We start from the raw sequence: 17765 nt of genomic DNA, 5'->3' as shown, positions 1-17765 counted from the left end.
TGGTTAGTGGTGCCTCTTGCTTAGGTGTTGCAGCCTCTGGGGCCTTTCAAAAAGGTGTGTATATGTAATGACAGATCATGTGACACTTAGATTGCACACAGGTGGTCATCATTTCACTAATTATGTGACTTCTAAAGGTAATTGGTTGCACCAGAGCTTTTTATGGGCTTCATAACAAAGGAGTTGGCACATGCCAATTATCAGGTTTTTTTTTCTGAAAAGTATTTTTATGTATATATTTTTCTAATTTTATTTCACCAACTTAGGCTATTGTGTTCTGATCCATCACATATAATGCAGATAAAAAAAACATTGAACTAAAGGTTGGAATGTAACAAAATAGGTAAAAAGCCAAGGGGGGGGGTAAATACTTTTGCAAGGCACTGTGTATGACATGTTCCTGACCACTGCACTCTATACATGGGGCTGTATATGACATGTCCCTGACCACTGCACTCTATACACAGGACTGTATATGACATGTTCCTGGCCACTGCACTCTATACACAGGGCTGTATATGACATGTTCCTGACCACCGCACTCTATACACAGGACTGTATATGACATGTTCTTGACCACTGCACTCTATACACTGGACTGTATAGGACATGTTCCTGGCCACTGCACTCTATACACAGGACTGTATATGACATGTTCCTGGCCACTGCACTCTATACACAGGGCTGTATATGACATGTTCCTGACCACTGCACTCTATACACAGGGCTATATATGACATGTTCCTGACCACTGCACTCTATACACAGGACTGTATATGACATGTTCCTGACCACTGCACTCTATACACAGGACTGTATATGACATGTTCCTGACCACTGCACTCTATACACAGGACTGTATGACATGTTCCTGACCACTGCACTCTATACGCAGGGCTGTATATGACATGTTCCTGACCACTTCACTCTATACACAGGGCTGTATATGACATGTTCCTGACCACTGCACTCTATACACAGGGATGTATATGACATGTTCCTGACCACCGCACTCTACACACAGGGCTGTATATGACATGTTCCTGACCACCGCACTCTATACACAGGACTGTATATGACATGTTCCTGACCACACTCTATACACAGGGCTGTATATGACCTCTTCCTGACCACCGCACTCTATACACAGGACTGTATATGACATGTTCCTAACCACCGCACTCTATACACAGGGCTGTATATGACATGTTCCTGACCACCGCACTCTATACACAGGGATGTATATGACATGTTCCTGACCACTGCACTCTATACACAGGGCTTTATATAACATGTTCCTGACCACTGTACTCTATACATAGGGCTTTATATAACATGTTCCTGACCACTGCACTCTATACATGGGGCTTTATATAACATGTTCCTGACCACTGTACTCTATACACGGGGCTGTGTATGACATGTTCCTGACCACTGCACTCTATACACAGGACTGTATATGACATGTTCCTGACCACTGCACTCTATACACAGGACTGTATATGACATGTTCCTGACCACTGCACTCTATACACAGGGATGTATATGACATGTTCCTGACCACTGTACTCTATACATAGGGCTTTATATAACATGTTCCTGACCACTGCGCTCTATACACATGGCTGTAAATGACATGTTCCTGACCACTGCACTCTATACACAGGACTGTATATGACATGTTCCTGACCACTGCACTCTATACACAGGGCTGTATATGACATGTTCCTGACCACTGCACTCTATACACAGGACTGTATATGACATGTTCCTGACCACCGCACTCTATACACAGGACTGTATATGACATGTTCCTGACCTCTGCACTCTATACACAGGGCTGTATGACATGTCCCTGACCACTGCCCTCTATATGACATGTTCCTGACCACTGCCCTCTATACACAGGACTGTATATGACATGTTCCTGACCACTGCACTGCATACACAGGGCTGTATATGACATGTTCCTGACCACTGCACTCTATACACAGGGCTGTATATGACATGTTCCTGACCACTGCACTCTATACACAGGAATATATATGACATGTTCCTGACTTCTGCACTCTATACACAGGGCTGTATGACATGTTCCTGACCACTGCCCTCTATACACAGGACTGTATATGACATGTTCCTGACTTCTGCCCTCTATACACAGGGCTGTATGACATGTTCCTGACCACTGTACTCTATACACAGGACTGTATATGACATGTTCCTGACCACTGCACTCTATACACAGGGCTGTATATGACATGTTCCTGACCACTGCACTCTATACACAGGGCTGTATATGACATGTTCCTGACTACCGCACTCTATACACAGGGCTGTATATGACATGTTCCTCACCACTGCACTCTATACACAGGGCTGTATATGACATGTTCCTGACCACCGCACTCTATACACAGTGCTGTATATGACATGTTCCTCACCACTGCACTCTATACACAAGGCTGTATATGACATGTTCCTGACCACTGCACTCTATAAACAGGACTGTATATGACATGTTCCTGACCACTGCCCTCTATACACAGGACTGTATATGACATGTTCCTGGCCACTGCACTCTATACACAGGGCTGTATATGACATGTTCCTGACCACTGCACTCTATACACAGGACTGTATTTGACATGTTCCTGACCACTGCACTCTATAAACAGGACTGTATATGACATGTTCCTGACCACTGCACTCTATAAACAGGACTGTATATGACATGTTTCTGACCACTGCACTCTATACACAGGGCTGTATATGACATGTTCCTGTGCCCCTCGTTCCTCCTCATTTTGGTCTGATCTGTATAGATGTATATAAAATGCATTTTTATCTATCAAAAAGTGGTTTGCAGCTCTAAACCTTTCATCTGATTTCTAAATTGCTGCATTTGTAAATTCCAAAAGCCAATATAAAGGAATATTAGAGGTATCAATGCAAGAAAAACTTATAAAAACAACCGTACTCACCAGTACAGTACAGCGCCATCATATGTCTGGTGTAGGGTGATCAGGGTGTCACCAGTACAGTACAGCGCCATCATATATCTGGTGTGGGGTGATCAGGGTGTCACCAGTACAGTACAGCGCCATCATATGTCTGGTGTGGGGTGATCAGGGTGTCACCAGTGCAGTACAGTGCCATCATATGTCTGGTGTGGGGTGATCAGGGTGTCACCAGTGCAGTAAAGTGTCATCATATGACTGGTGTGGGGTGATCAGGGTGTCACCAGTGCAGTACAGTGTCATCATATGACTGGTGTGGGGTGATCAGGGTGTCACCAGTGCAGTACAGTGTCATCATATGACTGGTGTGGGGTGATCAGGGTGTCACCAGTACAGTACAGCGCCATCATATGTCTGGTGTGGAGGTTATCAGGGTGTCACTGGTGTAGTACAGCGCCATCATATGACTGGTGTGGGGTGATCAGGGTGTCACTGGTGTAGTACAGCGTCATCATATGACTGGTGTGGGGTGATCAGGGTGTCACCAGTGCAGTACAGTGTCATCATACGACTGGTGTGGAGGTGATCAGGGTGTCACCAGTACAGTACAGCGTCATCATATGACTGGTGTGATGGTGATCAGGGTGTCACCAGTACAGTACAGCGTCATCATATGACTGGTGTGATGGTGATCAGGGTGTCACTAGTACAGTACAGCGCCATCATATGTCTGGTGTGGGGTGATCAGGGTGTCACTAGTGTAGTACAGCGTCATCATATGACTGGTGTGGGGTAATCAGGGTGTCACCAGTGCAGTACAGTGCCATCAAATGACTGGTGTGGGGTGATCAGGTTGTCACCAGTGCAGTACAGTGCCATCATATGACTGGTGTGGGGGTGATCAGGGTGTCACCAGTGCAGTACAGTGTCATCATATGAATGGTGTGGAGGTGATCAGGGTGTCACCAGTACAGCACACATAGTTGCCAACATTGTAAAAAAATTTATAGGGACACTTTTTTGGCTGTAGGCGGAGTCTTATTATAATTAGGGGGCGGGGAACTTGTAGGCATGAAATAGCAGAAAAGAAAAATACAGCGCCAAAAATGGGCGTGGTTTACACAAATAGTGGGTGTGGCTTGTATGGGCGTGGTTCGAATGGGGTGTGGTTAGAGTCTGAGATGAATGAGATATGGAGACAGAAAGGAGAAAAGAGGGAAGGAGGGAGAGATAAAGACAGAAAGAAGGAGGGAAGGAGAGAGAAGGAAGGAAAGAGGGATGGAGGGACAGCAGGCCCAGATCCTACACCACAATAGAAATATGTGTATTCCAGAGTTTAACAAATCAGCAGATAAAGATACTCCAAACACTTGGTGTTAGCGCTTCAATCATCCCAGGACCATGTTTGTTATGATGACAGGATGATTGAAGCGCATTATTTCTATTATTACATTGTAATATAATATGAAATAGGCTAACTTTACTGTCGTCTTATTTTTTAATTCAAAAAAAGTGTATATTTTTTTCCAAAAAAAAAAGTGTGCTTGTAAGACCACTGCGCAAATATGGTGTGGCAGAAAATATTGCAACAACCGCCATTTTGTTCTCTAAGGTGTTAGAAAAAAATGGATAATGTTTGGGGGTTCTAAGTAATTTTCTAGCAAAAAAAAACTGTTTTTAACTTGTAAACAACAAATCTCAGAAAGAGGCTCAGTCCTTAAGTGGTTAAAAGAAAAATGAATAATACTTTTTGGATTTGATTTTTTTTTTTATTTCTTTTTTAACATCCTGCCATCAGAGTAGTTACCCACTGTTATAATGGCTTTCCAATTATGACAGCTTGCTTACTGTTGGGATGCTATGATTGGCTGCAGCTGATCACATGGTACAGAGTGTCAGCTACTATGTGATAGCTCTAGGACAATCACAACAGTAAGCAAGCTGTTCATGAATGAAAGCCACTCATGACAGTTTGCTTATATAATATCATGTGATCGCTATGAATGGCCATTGAAATCACATGATATCTCGGGTGCTCACATTGACTAGGTACAGATCAGATGTCCACCGGACCCAGCAGTCATGGGGGAGCACTAGTGCGCATGTGCTAGGTGATGTACAAGAATGTCATCTAGCAGGACTGTACCACCTGTCCTTAGTAGATGTACAGTGGGCAGGTGACAAGCGGTTAAATAAATATTTCCTGACATTTGGAGGTCTATTCATAAAACATTTGCATAGCAATGCACACGGTGATAGGCCATGTACATTCTGTGAATGGGGGTAAAATAAAATGCTATTAGGCTATTTGCTGAGCTGGACGAAAAGTTTCTTTTTTTTTATAATAAAATTTTTTTTATTTTCTGTTATACTTTTCATAATTCACAATTAAACATCCTTAATTTCATATTTTACAATAATTACGCAGGATTAACATATTAAACATTAATAAGAGACCAATTGGTAACATCGTTCTCTTACAACTAACCCTATCCCCCCCCCCCCCAAAAAAAAAGGGGAATGAAAAAACCGCTGCCTGTCTCAACCCCCTCCCTCCCCCGACATATGTTCGACAACCAAATATATCCTGTGATTGATGAGATTCCCAATATTTGTGCGTATCGGTCTGTGTATACAATTCCACATTGACACCCCCACCACCTACAAACCAACACATTAAACAAGCCTAAAACATACCAACAAAAAAAAAAAACAAAAACAAAAAAAAAAAAAGGGAAAACCCCCGGCCCCGTCCATACATTCCCCGTGTTTATTATTGTTATTCCATAATTGTTCCTCACTTCTAAAAAAAAAAAAAAAAACACCACACCCGTACATACCCTGTGGTTATTGTTAATTATCCCATAATTATATTTATTGGCCAATCATGGCCTAGTTCCTCACTTCTATTAAGTAATTTATTTAAAGTGATCCAATTAATCCTAAAATACCTTCATGTGTTACCCCCTATTGTGTAAGAGGCCACTAACGGCCATATTAAATATAACATCTATAAAAAAAAAAAAAAAAACCCTAGGTGACTAGCATAATTCCCATTGATTGTGTGTTTCAATCTTCATATCCCCTTCCTTAGTGACGTTGACCTACACCATGCACTTACAAACCAGCACATTAAACAACAATAAGAAAAAAAAAAAACAAGAAAACTAAGAGACATTCACCTTACCACCTCCCTCCCCCCTTTCACCAAATCAGGTATCTCATTATACGGGTAAAAGGGACAGGGAGGGGGGGAGAGACAGCAGTCTAAACAAAAATAAATAAATAAATAAAATTAAAAAAAAATATAAGAAAACCCCAATTCCTTCCTTTTCCTCCCTGGCTAAACCCCTATGCAACTAATCCAAGGTATTTATATGGCCCTGGCTCCCTGCACCTTCTCGTTTCATATTTCCCTCTTAATCTATCCCCTGTACACACTGTATCCAGCCTGCCCATATGTCCTCAAATTCCCCTTTTTTGTCTTTAACTACATGAATCCATCTTTCCGCTTCCATTGTCCGGTTGACCTCCCTTTTCCAATCCTCTAATGTTGGGCAGGTAATCTGCTTCCAAAATCTTGGAATTATTATTTTGGCTGCATTTAATAAATGTGGTGTAATGCTCCTCCTATAGGCCTTGATTGTGCCAGTTGTTCCATAAAATAAGAAGTCCAAAGGTGTACACTCTATAGATCTAGGGGCTAACCTCTTGATCCATGGTGCAACTGCTTCCCAGAATTCCTTAATCCTGGGGCATTCCCACCACAGATGAAGAAATGTACCCCTTTGCTTGCACCCTCTCCAGCATCGGGCATCTACTGTTATATATATCCTATTTAATCTTGCTGGTGTCCTATACCACCTTGTCAAAAATTTATAGGCCATTTCCTGAGAATACGAGCTTATGGATGTTGAATAAGTTGATTGGATCATTTTTTTAATTTGTTCGTCTGATAGTACTTTATTTAGTTCTCCTTCCCATTCTTTGACAAAGTATGGGATTGTTTTCTTTTGGGTACTAAGTATCAGGCTGTACATCTGGGACAACATATGTCTGCCTTCCCCCAGGTGTACACACCGGCTCTCAAACCTAGTTATTGTATTTAATGGTCTCAAAAGGGGTTTAATTTTTTTGAAAAAACTTTTCATTTGATTGTATCTCCATCCTCTCCATCTCCGTCCCTCCCCCATGCCCCCCCAGGAATCCTCCTCCCTCCCCCGGTGGGAACCATGGGAAACCCTCCAGTGGAGCTAAGTTTTATTTAGATTATCCCATGTTATCAGTGCGTTCCAGGTCAGTGGGGATGTCCATTTCGAGAGTCCTCTTTCCGTATTCGGAATCCAGGGAGCTCCTGCCAGGTTCCTCCCCGCTATAGCTTTCTCTAATGGGACCCACAATTTACTAGGGGAATCATGACACCAATTCAAAATACGGACCAGCGACATTGCCTTATAGTATGTTGATATATCAGGAAGGCCCAAACCTCCTTCAGCCTTACTTCTACACAGGATGTCATATGTCAGCCTTGGTCTTTTATTATTCCACACAAATGCTGTAAAAGCCTTCCGTATCTGTTTAAAAAAGATTCCTGGTAACTTAATCGGAACTGTATGTAACATATAAATAATTCTAGGTAGTATACACATCTTAATGGCACTCACTCTTCCAAACCATGTTAAATATTATCCTGTCCATTTCTTTAAGTCCTCCCTTAACCCGGCTATTAGGGGAGTATAATTAGGATCATACAACATTTTTTGATCTGAGGTGACATGAATCCCTAAGTAAAACAGTGAATCTTTCTTCCACACAAAGGGGTATTCCCTCTTCAATATCTCTGCCATCTCTTGAGGGACATGACTGGGAAGAAGTATTGATTTTTCATAATTGATTTTAAAATTAGATAGCCTACCATATTTACCTACTTCCTGCATGAGTGACACTAGGGAAGTCTGAGGTGCTGAGAGGTAAAACAGCAGATCATCAGCATAGGCTGATACCTTATGCTCCACGCCCCCCACGCCTATTCCCCTTATCTCCCCATTACCTCTAATCTTACAGAAAAATGGTTCTAACATTATAGCAAATATTAGCGGGGAAAGTGGGCACCCCTGCCTTGTTCCGTTTCGTATGTTGAGATAGTCCGAGATTGTACCATTCACTTTAACTCTTGCTCTTGGATCTGCGTAAAGGGCCATTATCCATCCCATCATACGGTCACCTAGACCCACTCCCTTCAGAACTTCTTTCATAAAGCCCCAATTCACCCTATCGAAGGCTTTTTCTGCGTCCATCGATAGCCCCAAGGATCGTACTTTCTCTGGACCGTATTGTATCCAGTGGAGCAGATGAAGTGCCTGGATGGTATTATCCCTTGCCTCACGTCCTTTTACAAAACCTGTCTGGTCGGGGTGCACCAAATCCCCTATATGTTCTGGCAATCTCATAGCTAAAATTTTGCCAAGCAATTTAGTGTCTGAGTTGAGCAGAGAAATAGGCCTATAATTGGCGCAGTATTGAGGGTCTTTCCCCTCTTTGGGGATTATGGTTATATACGCCACCAGGGATTTTGCGGGGCAAAGAATTAACTGCATTAATAGAGTTAAAATAGTTACATAGCGGTTTTATCAACTCCGAAGAGAATTTTTTATAGTAAGCATTTGTCAGGCTGTCCGGGCCAGGACTTTTCCCCGCTGGTAGGGCCGCTATTGCTCTGCTCAACTCATTCACCGTAATTGGCTGGTCCATTTCCGTCTTAATCATCTCAGATATTGTCGGCATGGATGATTCCCTGATATATTCTCGTGTTTCCTCCCTTCTTTGATCTTCTTTATTTCCTAATTGAGCTGTCTCCGGTGTCTGAATGTTATATAGGGTCTGGTAGAATGTATGAAATTCTTTCGCTATGACCTGTGTTTCCACTACTTTCCTGTTATGAATTAATAGATTATGAACATGTCTAGAATCTTGCTGCTTTTTAAGTTGTTTAGCTAATAGTCTCCCGCATTTGTTACCTTGCTCATAGAACCTATGGGCAAAATATGTATATTTATTGTTTATTTTACGATCCAGACATTGTGCAAGTTCTGTTCGAAGGTGCCCTAGTTGTTGGATATCTGAGGGATCTAAGTTTTTTTTTATGTTTAGTCTCTAATATGTTAATTTTCTTCAATAGCTCTGTCACTTCCCTTTTCCTTTCTTTCTTAATATAGGCTCCATAGCCTATTAATTCTCCCCTTATAACTGATTTATGAGCTTCCCACACTGACTGCTCAGACACCTCTCCTGGCGTATTCCTTTCAAAATATTCCCGTATTTTTACTATTAACTCTTCAGTTATCTTTTTGTTATCCAGTAGCGATTCGTTCAGTCGCCAGGTTCGTTCTATATGCCCTGTCTGGTTCGGGAAGAATGTTAACGTTATTGGGGCGTGATCCGAGATAGTTATAGCTTCAATAGTACAATTCCGGACACTCTCCAGATAGAATTGATCTACCATGAATACATCAATACGCGAATACATTTTATGTGCTGTAGAGTAATAGCTATAATCTTTTGCTTCATTATGCAATGCCCGCCAGCTATCAACCAGATGTTGGGTGCGTAGGCGTTGTTTTAAATATTTTAGGGCTCTAAAAGATATGGAGGTTTTCCCTGATGTTGTGTCTAGACCCGGGTCTAGTACCATGTTGATGTCTCCACCCAGGATCAGACATCCTTCCCTGAATTTCTCCAGCGTCCTCAGCATTTCGACAAGAAATTTAATTGTTCCCATATTTGGAGCATAAATAGCAGCAAATGTATATCGCTGGCCATATATTGCCCCCTTGACAAATAAGAAACGACCTTCTCTGTCTGTTTGAACAGACGTTAATACCCATGGGCAAGTTTTTCTAAATGCTATTGTGACCCCTCTTGCCCTTGCAATCGGTGATACTGCATGATACCAATGGCTGAACATATGCCATATGGACGAAAAGTTTCTAATTTAAAATGAAATATAATGTCTTGAGCTACTAGATGGAGCCAATTCCAGTGATATTTATCATCATCAATGTATTAAACAAAATACAACCAATATTTGTCATGGCTGGAAAAAATGATTGTCACCTTTATCCAATAATTTGTATAAAAATAGACCTCTAAGTGTTTGTGAAAGCTTACACCACAAAATGTACTCAGCCAATGAAAGGTAATGACTCCATTTTTATTTTTCTCCTGCTATCAATGGCCAACATGGTAAAACACTTCATCCATGTCTTTGGTGATCTCTGATCTCCTTATGAATTGTTTCTTACATGATGAAGATCAGCCATGGAGTATATCTGAGGTGTGCTTCTTCGCCACATGAGAGCTGTGATGTCCAGCAACATTCATATAGAAGTCATTTCCCGCACTCTAAGCACTAATACACCTCAAGGGTTGTGTGGGATCCCTGATGTACAGGAAGACAGGACTTCAGTGAGGAACAATTCCCTTACTCAGGATAGGAAAGTGGCTTCTCCCTCGAGTGCGATCTCTGATGTGTGCAAAGATGGGACTTCTGTGAAAAACATTTCCCACACTCAGGACAGGAATATGGCTTCTCTCCCGTGTGAGATCTCTGATGTCTATTAAGATCAGACTTCTGTGAAAAACATTTCTCGCACTCAGAACAGGAATACGGCTTCTCCCCTGTGTGAGATCTATGATGTATGTAAAGACTAGACTTCTTTGAAAAACATTTTCCGCACTCAGGACAGGAATACGGCTTCACCCCCATGTGAGCTCTCTGATGTATGGAAAGACTGGACTTATCTGAAAAACATTTCCCGCACTCAGGACAGGAATAAGGCTTCTCCCCTGTGTGAGATCTCTGATGTTTGTAAAGATGGATCTTCTGTGAAAAACATTTTTTGCACTCAGGACAGGAATACGGCTTCTCCCCCGTGTGAGATCTCTGATGTGTAACAAGGGTTGCTTTTTCTACAAAACATTTCCCACATTCAGAACAGGAATGTGGCTTTTTACCCATGTGATGTCTCTGATGCCTGGAAAGGCTAGACCTACCTGAAAAACATTTCCCACACTCAGGACACGAATAAGGCTTCTCCCCAGTGTGAGAAGTCTGATGTGTGACAAGTTGTCCCTTTACTACAAAACATTTCCCGCACTCAGGACAGGAATACGGCTTCTCACCTTTGTGCATTCTTTGATGTGTGTGATAAAAGGACTTGTCCGAAAAACATTTCCCGCACTCAGAACAGGAGAATGGTTTTTCCCCTGTGTGAGTCCTTAGATGTGTAGCAAGATCAGATTTTTGTACAAAACATTTCCCACACTTAGGACATGAATATGGCTTCTCTCCTGTGTGAATTCTTTTGTGCCGATTAAAACCAGATTTAAAACGAAAACACTTCCCGCATTCAGTACAGGAAAACCTCTTATCTGTTGGAAGGACGGCACCGTCCCTCACAGTCTGAGGTTCCTCAGGATAAGAGGAATACGATGGTCCATCTACACTGTGTGGTTCCGGATGGACATTTGAGGTAGCCGGGTTTTCTCCTGGACTATACTGTGTGATGTCCTCATCTTCTACTTTATAGTCTGGAGACAAAGTGAGACAATCCTCGGAGGTTTTCCTCATCTCCCGTCCATCTACTAAAATAGAAATAAAAAGATTATTACTAGACATGAGAAGATTGGTTCCCCTAAACCAGGACTCCACCCACATCAGGCAGCTTTGTCTCTGAGGATCTTACAATTCCACCCTCAAGGTAACTAGTAAATGGGTCCTCTGATCTTCTACCAGTTCATTTCTTTATTCATGGACCTTAGTCAGAGAGTGAGGAAACAACGAGAACTGTCTTTTATAGGAGTGACAGTGATGAGGGGATTATAGGACGAGTGTCTCCATCCCCTTTATCACTCATTGCCATCTTCCCAACACAAGAAGTCCCGCACTTCCTTATTTAGTCCATGATTTAGTCATGAATAACAGCGGGGCTGAGCGAACAACCAAAATGAAGGCTGGACTGATCCTAAAGACCACCATCATTGGGTTATTGTCTTCCTAACAAAAGAAGTACTGCACTTCCTTATTTACAGAGGCAGCTCTCTAATTTGGCAAATTAGGCAGGCGCCTCAGGCCTTGCGCTTACAGGGCCTCACAACCACCTAATTTGCCTACCATGTGTGTGGGAGGGAATGTCCCCTGGTTGTGTCCCTGGGCCAGACTGAATGCAGGAAATGCCAGGGCCATATTTCCTAACAACAGCTGCCTTCCCCATAGCTCCCCTTTCACTCACTGTGTACGGCCGCCCACCACACACTCTGCCAATCAGAGATTACATTACAACAGGGTTTTGCAGCCCTGTATCCAATGGGGGCGCTTCTAACATCTCCCTCACCCACCACATGTGCCTGGCTCCCCATACTGTGTATGCAGCGAGCGCTCAGAGGAGCATGAAGATGTCAGGAGGAGACCAGAGATGATGGGGGTGGTGTGCCTAGGACTGGACACAGGTGAGCTATGCCATTGCTGCTCATTATCATAGTGGCTTTGTACAGCATTGTCTATGGGGGTTGTATAGTGTGTGCTGGGGGCAGTCTCAATCTGTATTGCACACACCTGAAGTGTGGATATCTGGTGGGCACTTCAACTTGCTGCTCTCTCATCTATTAGCTATATGGGCATGAAGAGTTATGTACAGCTTGGTGCCCCCCCACCACACCATTTACTTGCCACAGTGATGAAAAAATTTGCAATCTCCAGCTCATGTTAGGAGTTTCTGTAGGGCAAAGGACTCTCTACTTACCCCCACATGAAGGAAAGGCGAGTATAAGCACAGTGGGAGAGTCATGTCCGCACAGTCCCTGACCATCTCTTGTATCATGTCTGCAGTCTCTGACCATCTCTTGTATCATGTCCGCACAGTCTCAGACCATCTCTTGTATCATGTCCGCACAGTCTCTGATCATCTTTTGTATCATGTCTGCACAGTCTCTGATCATCTCTTGTATCATGTCTGCACAGTCTCTGATCATCTCTTGTATCATGTCCACACAGTCTCTGACCATCTCTTGTATCATGTCCGCACAGTCTCAGACCATCTCTTGTATCATGTCCGCACAGTCTCTGATCATCTTTTGTATCATGTCTGCACAGTCTCTGATCATCTCTTGTATCATGTCTGCACAGTCTCTGATCATCTCTTGTATCATGTCCACACAGTCTCTGACCATCTCTTGTATCATGTCTGCAGTCTCTTACCATCTCCTGTATCATGTCTGCAGTCTCTGACCATCTCTTGTATCATCTCTGCACAGTCTCTGACCATCTCTTGTATTATGTCCGCACAGTCTCTGACCATCTCTTGCATCACGTATGTAGTCTCTGGGGGGCGCTACAGAGGAGTCAAGAGCAGGAGCGCTGCCAGGACAGGGGTCACGGGAGGAGTCAGATGTTTGTGGACCGTGGAGAGGAGAATATGGGATGAAACCAGAGCCGCCAAGCTGAAGCCCAGAGAGAACCATCCAACTGAGCCCTGCATGGTGCACCTGAGAGGAGATCAGTGATAGTGCTACTAGGCCAGTCAGGGGGGGGGGGTCATTGATGTAAGGGGGGGTGAATACAGTAAGGTAAGGGAACACTGATATAAAGGTTCCCCCTTATATTAGTAACCCCACCCCCTCTACCTTAGTGCATTAACTCTGTGGAACCTGGTCTGTGGTCACCGGAGCCCCCCCACATCACAGTTCCCATTTGAACTCTGTGGACCCCGATGTGAAGGGGAACTCTAATGTAAAGGGGAATGTTGTGCACTCTGATATAAGGTGGTCTCTGATCACCAGAGCCCCCCTTACATCAGAGTTCCCCTTTACAAGAAAGTCTACAGTATTCCCCATTACATCAAAGGTCCCCTTGCACTGTAAGGAGGAATCCTGCAGTCTCTGATGTAAGGAGGAACTCTGTGCTGGCTCGGTTATATTACCTGGCCTTCATGTAAACAGAGAAATGTTTTTTGACTTTTATTGCTAGTTGCAGCCCCACACATTTCTATATTTGTGTGCCTGTAATATATATATATATATATATATATATATATATATATATATATATATATATATACACACACACACACACACACACACACACACACACACACACACATATATATATATACACATATATATCCTATGTTAAATGGTCTTTGATTAAAGAAGAAGAATTGGTTAGAGAAAATTCTAGAAGCTGTGAATTCATAGTTCAAAGGATTTAAGGCTCCTAATATATGCAATTTATACAGTTAATTTTTATCACTTGAATTATTTTTCCCGTTATGGATATGAGTGTGGCCGCATGTCCAAGTTTTGCCTTAGGCCTCATAAAGCCTAGAGCTGCCTCTGCTTATTTATTTAGTCCATGATTTAGTCACGAATAACAGCGGGGCTGAGCCCCACCAGAGGTCAGAGAGTGAGGATAGCGGGAGAACAACCAAGATGAAGACTGGACTGATCCTGAAGGCCACCATCATTGGGTTATTGACTCTTCCATCATTATAACTTTCTGCTTAAGGTTCCAAAGTTTGAGAATGTTTTCACATTATTGTCAACATGTAAAAGTCTGTGCTCCAATTAAATCATCAGAAAATGGGTGTAAAAGAAGTCAGGATTATCTAATGTACAACCTATTATATAGAATACAAAAGTTAGGACAATAACTTTAGGACTATAACTATATTAGAGTATATAGTGCAGGGTCAGGAGTATGTAATGTACAATATAAATTATATAGTGTAAGGGTCAGGACTCATAATACTGGTATTCAGTAATCAGTGGAAGATTAAATGTTTACATGAGACAAGTTGCAGAGGTCCCACACCGCTGTCTCCCATCTCCTGAGACTGCACTCAGTGACTTGAGTCTGAGACTATACAGACATATCCAGGGTCGCTGATAGAAATCATGGGGCGCTGTACAGCCTAACTAATGGGCCCCCTTTAGCCCCACCCCTGGCCCCTCCCCAGACCCCACCTTGAAATGAATTGCAAGTTATAGCATCTACAAACTCTGGGATGTATTTATGTATTTTTTATTTATTTTTACTAGTAATGGTGGTGATCAGCAACTTGACAGCAGGACATGCTAATGCCATAATGTGCGACAGACAGCGCCACCCATGCTGCCAATGCCATAACACATGTGCTGCCTGCAGAGACAAGAGTGCCAAACCACCCATGCTCCCAATGCCATAATGTGTAGATGCTGCAGACAGATACAGTGTTCAATCATCATATAGAAGATCTTGAATCAACCCCAAGCAAGCACACACCTGTGTTAGCCCCACGAGCCACTTCCTCTCTGATCCTGCTGCTGCCTGGAGTCAGTCACAATTTCAAATGTCACCCATTTCCTCTGTCGCTGCCGTTCTCCTCACTGCTTCTTCTCCAGTCTCACTGTCTCAGGTTAAGTCAAGAACAGAGCAGAGCGCCATGAGCAGAGGGAGATGAATCACTCCACCAGGGAAGGCAATATGCAGGCCAGGACTTGAGCCAGCATGTGGAGTGGGCATGGAAGTGACATGTGCCCGAAATAGAAGAAAATGTCCCTCCCTCCACCCACAAGAACATCAATACGGAGTTACCCAAAAAGTAGAAAAAACCCTCAGATAAGTCAGAGCAGAGCCGAGGGGGGGGGGGGGGGTGTGCTGGCTGAGAGACTTCTCTGTCCAGATTGCCCGGGCCTAGTACACCAGGGCCAGCTGTACTGTACTGTACTATCAGCAGCCCTGGACATATCCCTCCACCCAGCACAACCAGCAAGTAAGCCTTGGAAAATTGTTGTTCTGTCAGAGATCTTCCTAGACCCAGGTATGGGACAGAAGACTCAAAGCACATACCCCAGGTGCTTAGGTTGAGTAGCAACTATGGTAAAAATCAACATTTATTCCAGCTGAACCCCAGAATCTCCATAAATTCAGTCTAGATACATAAATTGTGTCTTCAGCACAGAGAAGGAAGATTATCCAAGAGAAATACAGGAATACAGGACGGGGAACACAGCTCAGGAAAGTGACCAGGGGATTACAGGCTGATATCACCCAGTCCTTGTCCTACTCTGGACCAATCAGTGAGCAGTATGGGTGGAGGAATGTATTTAGTGTTAATGACCCACCTGTGCTGATCTCTGTAGGAGTGTCCTCCTCTATAAATGTCCCCGTTATTCCATCCTCCTCCATAGACTTCTGATCATCCCTCACATACCTCTCTTCTTCTTCTGCTTTAACCTTAAATTCTATATCGATTGGATCTCCACTCTAAAATCAAGAAAATGAGAGACAATATCATCTGAAAACTATAAAGTCACATAAAAAATCCAATGTTCTAGATGCTCCGTCCCACTAACCTTGTAACAGTGAGGGATGGTGTGATCTTCCTGTGTGGAATCCCGGGAATACAGAGGATGGGGACATTTCTCTGGTGGGTTCCTGGTATTTGGTGGCTCCATCATATTCTTATGTTCTTCTGAAAACTCCTCCATCACTCCATACTCCTCATCCTCCTCTTTATACTCTTCTTTAACAACAATATTATAATCCTCAAGGTTTCCACTCTGAATATATAATAAAAAAGTCATTGTAACAAATATGCTGTATATAAATCATAACTATCAATAATTGTCAATTATCTACCTGATGATGGTGAGGGATGGTGTGACCTTCCTGTGTGGAATCCTGGGAATACAGAGGACGGGGAGATCTCTCTGGTGGGTTTCTATAGTTGGATGACTCCACCATGGTGTCCTGGTACAGATTTTTGCGTATTTTTAGAAACTCTGACTCCGCCATCACCTCATCCTTATCATCCTCCTCTTTTATCTCTTCTTTAACTTCAACTTTGGAATCTCTCAGGTTTCCACTCTGAATATATAATAAAAATGACATCAATAGTAACAATGTAGATAATGTACAGATCCTAATGATACTATCAGTGATTGTTCCTCATCTACCTGATGATGGTGAGGGATGGTGTGACCTTCCTGTGTGGAATCCCGGGAATACAGAGGACAGGGACATCTCTCTGGTGGGTTCCCATTACTGGATCTATCTGTAGGAAACACACACACTGACTGAATACATTGTTTCTATGTGTTTATCAGATGATGGGGGATCTAGGTGGACCCTCCGTACTGCTCTCTCCTTTACAATAAAGTCTCCTCTTACCCGGTGATGTGAGGGGCGGCTGATTGTCCATCATGACGTCCTTGTAGAGATCCTTGTGTCCTTCTAAATACTCCCACTCCTCCATGGAGAAATAGACAGTGACATCCTGACACCTTATAGGAACCTGACACACACAATGATACAGTCACCATCCAGACACATCCCTTGTCTGTTACTGGATAATGTCCCAGAATTCCCAGCACTGCTCACCTCTCCTCCATGATCTCTCTGGTGACTTCTAGAATCTTCTTTGTATTTCTCTATTCTATCAGGGAGGGAGGTGGAGGCAATGTGATGGTCATATGATCTCCAGACTTCACAGGAGGAAAACTCTAGGATATGAACACAAACAGTAACTTAAATGATTTTTCCAGATTAAAGCCACACTGAGGTATAATTTACCCACACAGGACCTGCACACTATGCAGGTTAAAAGCGTGTAGTAGGCATTTTGACATCATTACATACAACGCAGGACCAACAGTCCCACTTTGCTAGTGAGAATACCAAGGGTCCACCCACATCTTAAGAGCATCAGGAAAAAAAAGCCAGATGGAGGGATATTGGGAGGAGGAGCTGTGAGGTCAGTGTGATGTCAT

The 17765-nt window shown here is 43.0% G+C and overlaps 2 protein-coding genes across 2 annotated transcripts in view; one reads left to right on the top strand and one right to left on the bottom strand.

The window, feature by feature from the left end:
- The window catches only part of LOC141121849 (uncharacterized), a 380396-nt gene that overhangs the window by 316281 nt on the left and 46350 nt on the right, over positions 1–17765 (top strand). The window lies entirely within an intron of this gene.
- LOC141121908 (uncharacterized) overlaps positions 1–17765 on the bottom strand; it is a 49985-nt gene that overhangs the window by 19476 nt on the left and 12744 nt on the right. The window contains exons 2-8 of the mRNA XM_073611664.1: positions 17377–17498; positions 17167–17290; positions 16953–17050; positions 16636–16863; positions 16350–16556; positions 16119–16260; positions 10445–11603 (exon numbers count right to left, since the gene is read on the bottom strand). Of these exons, the coding sequence (XP_073467765.1) occupies positions 10445–11603; positions 16119–16260; positions 16350–16556; positions 16636–16863; positions 16953–17050; positions 17167–17251 (1919 nt within the window). The 5' untranslated portion in view covers positions 17252–17290; positions 17377–17498. The remainder of the gene's footprint in view (positions 1–10444; positions 11604–16118; positions 16261–16349; positions 16557–16635; positions 16864–16952; positions 17051–17166; positions 17291–17376; positions 17499–17765) is intronic.

The sequence above is a fragment of the Aquarana catesbeiana genome, unplaced genomic scaffold, assembly GCF_042186555.1.
Source record: "Aquarana catesbeiana isolate 2022-GZ unplaced genomic scaffold, ASM4218655v1 unanchor233, whole genome shotgun sequence".
Classification (NCBI taxonomy): Eukaryota; Metazoa; Chordata; class Amphibia; order Anura; family Ranidae; genus Aquarana; species Aquarana catesbeiana.
This window is presented reverse-complemented; position numbering and strand designations above follow the sequence as displayed.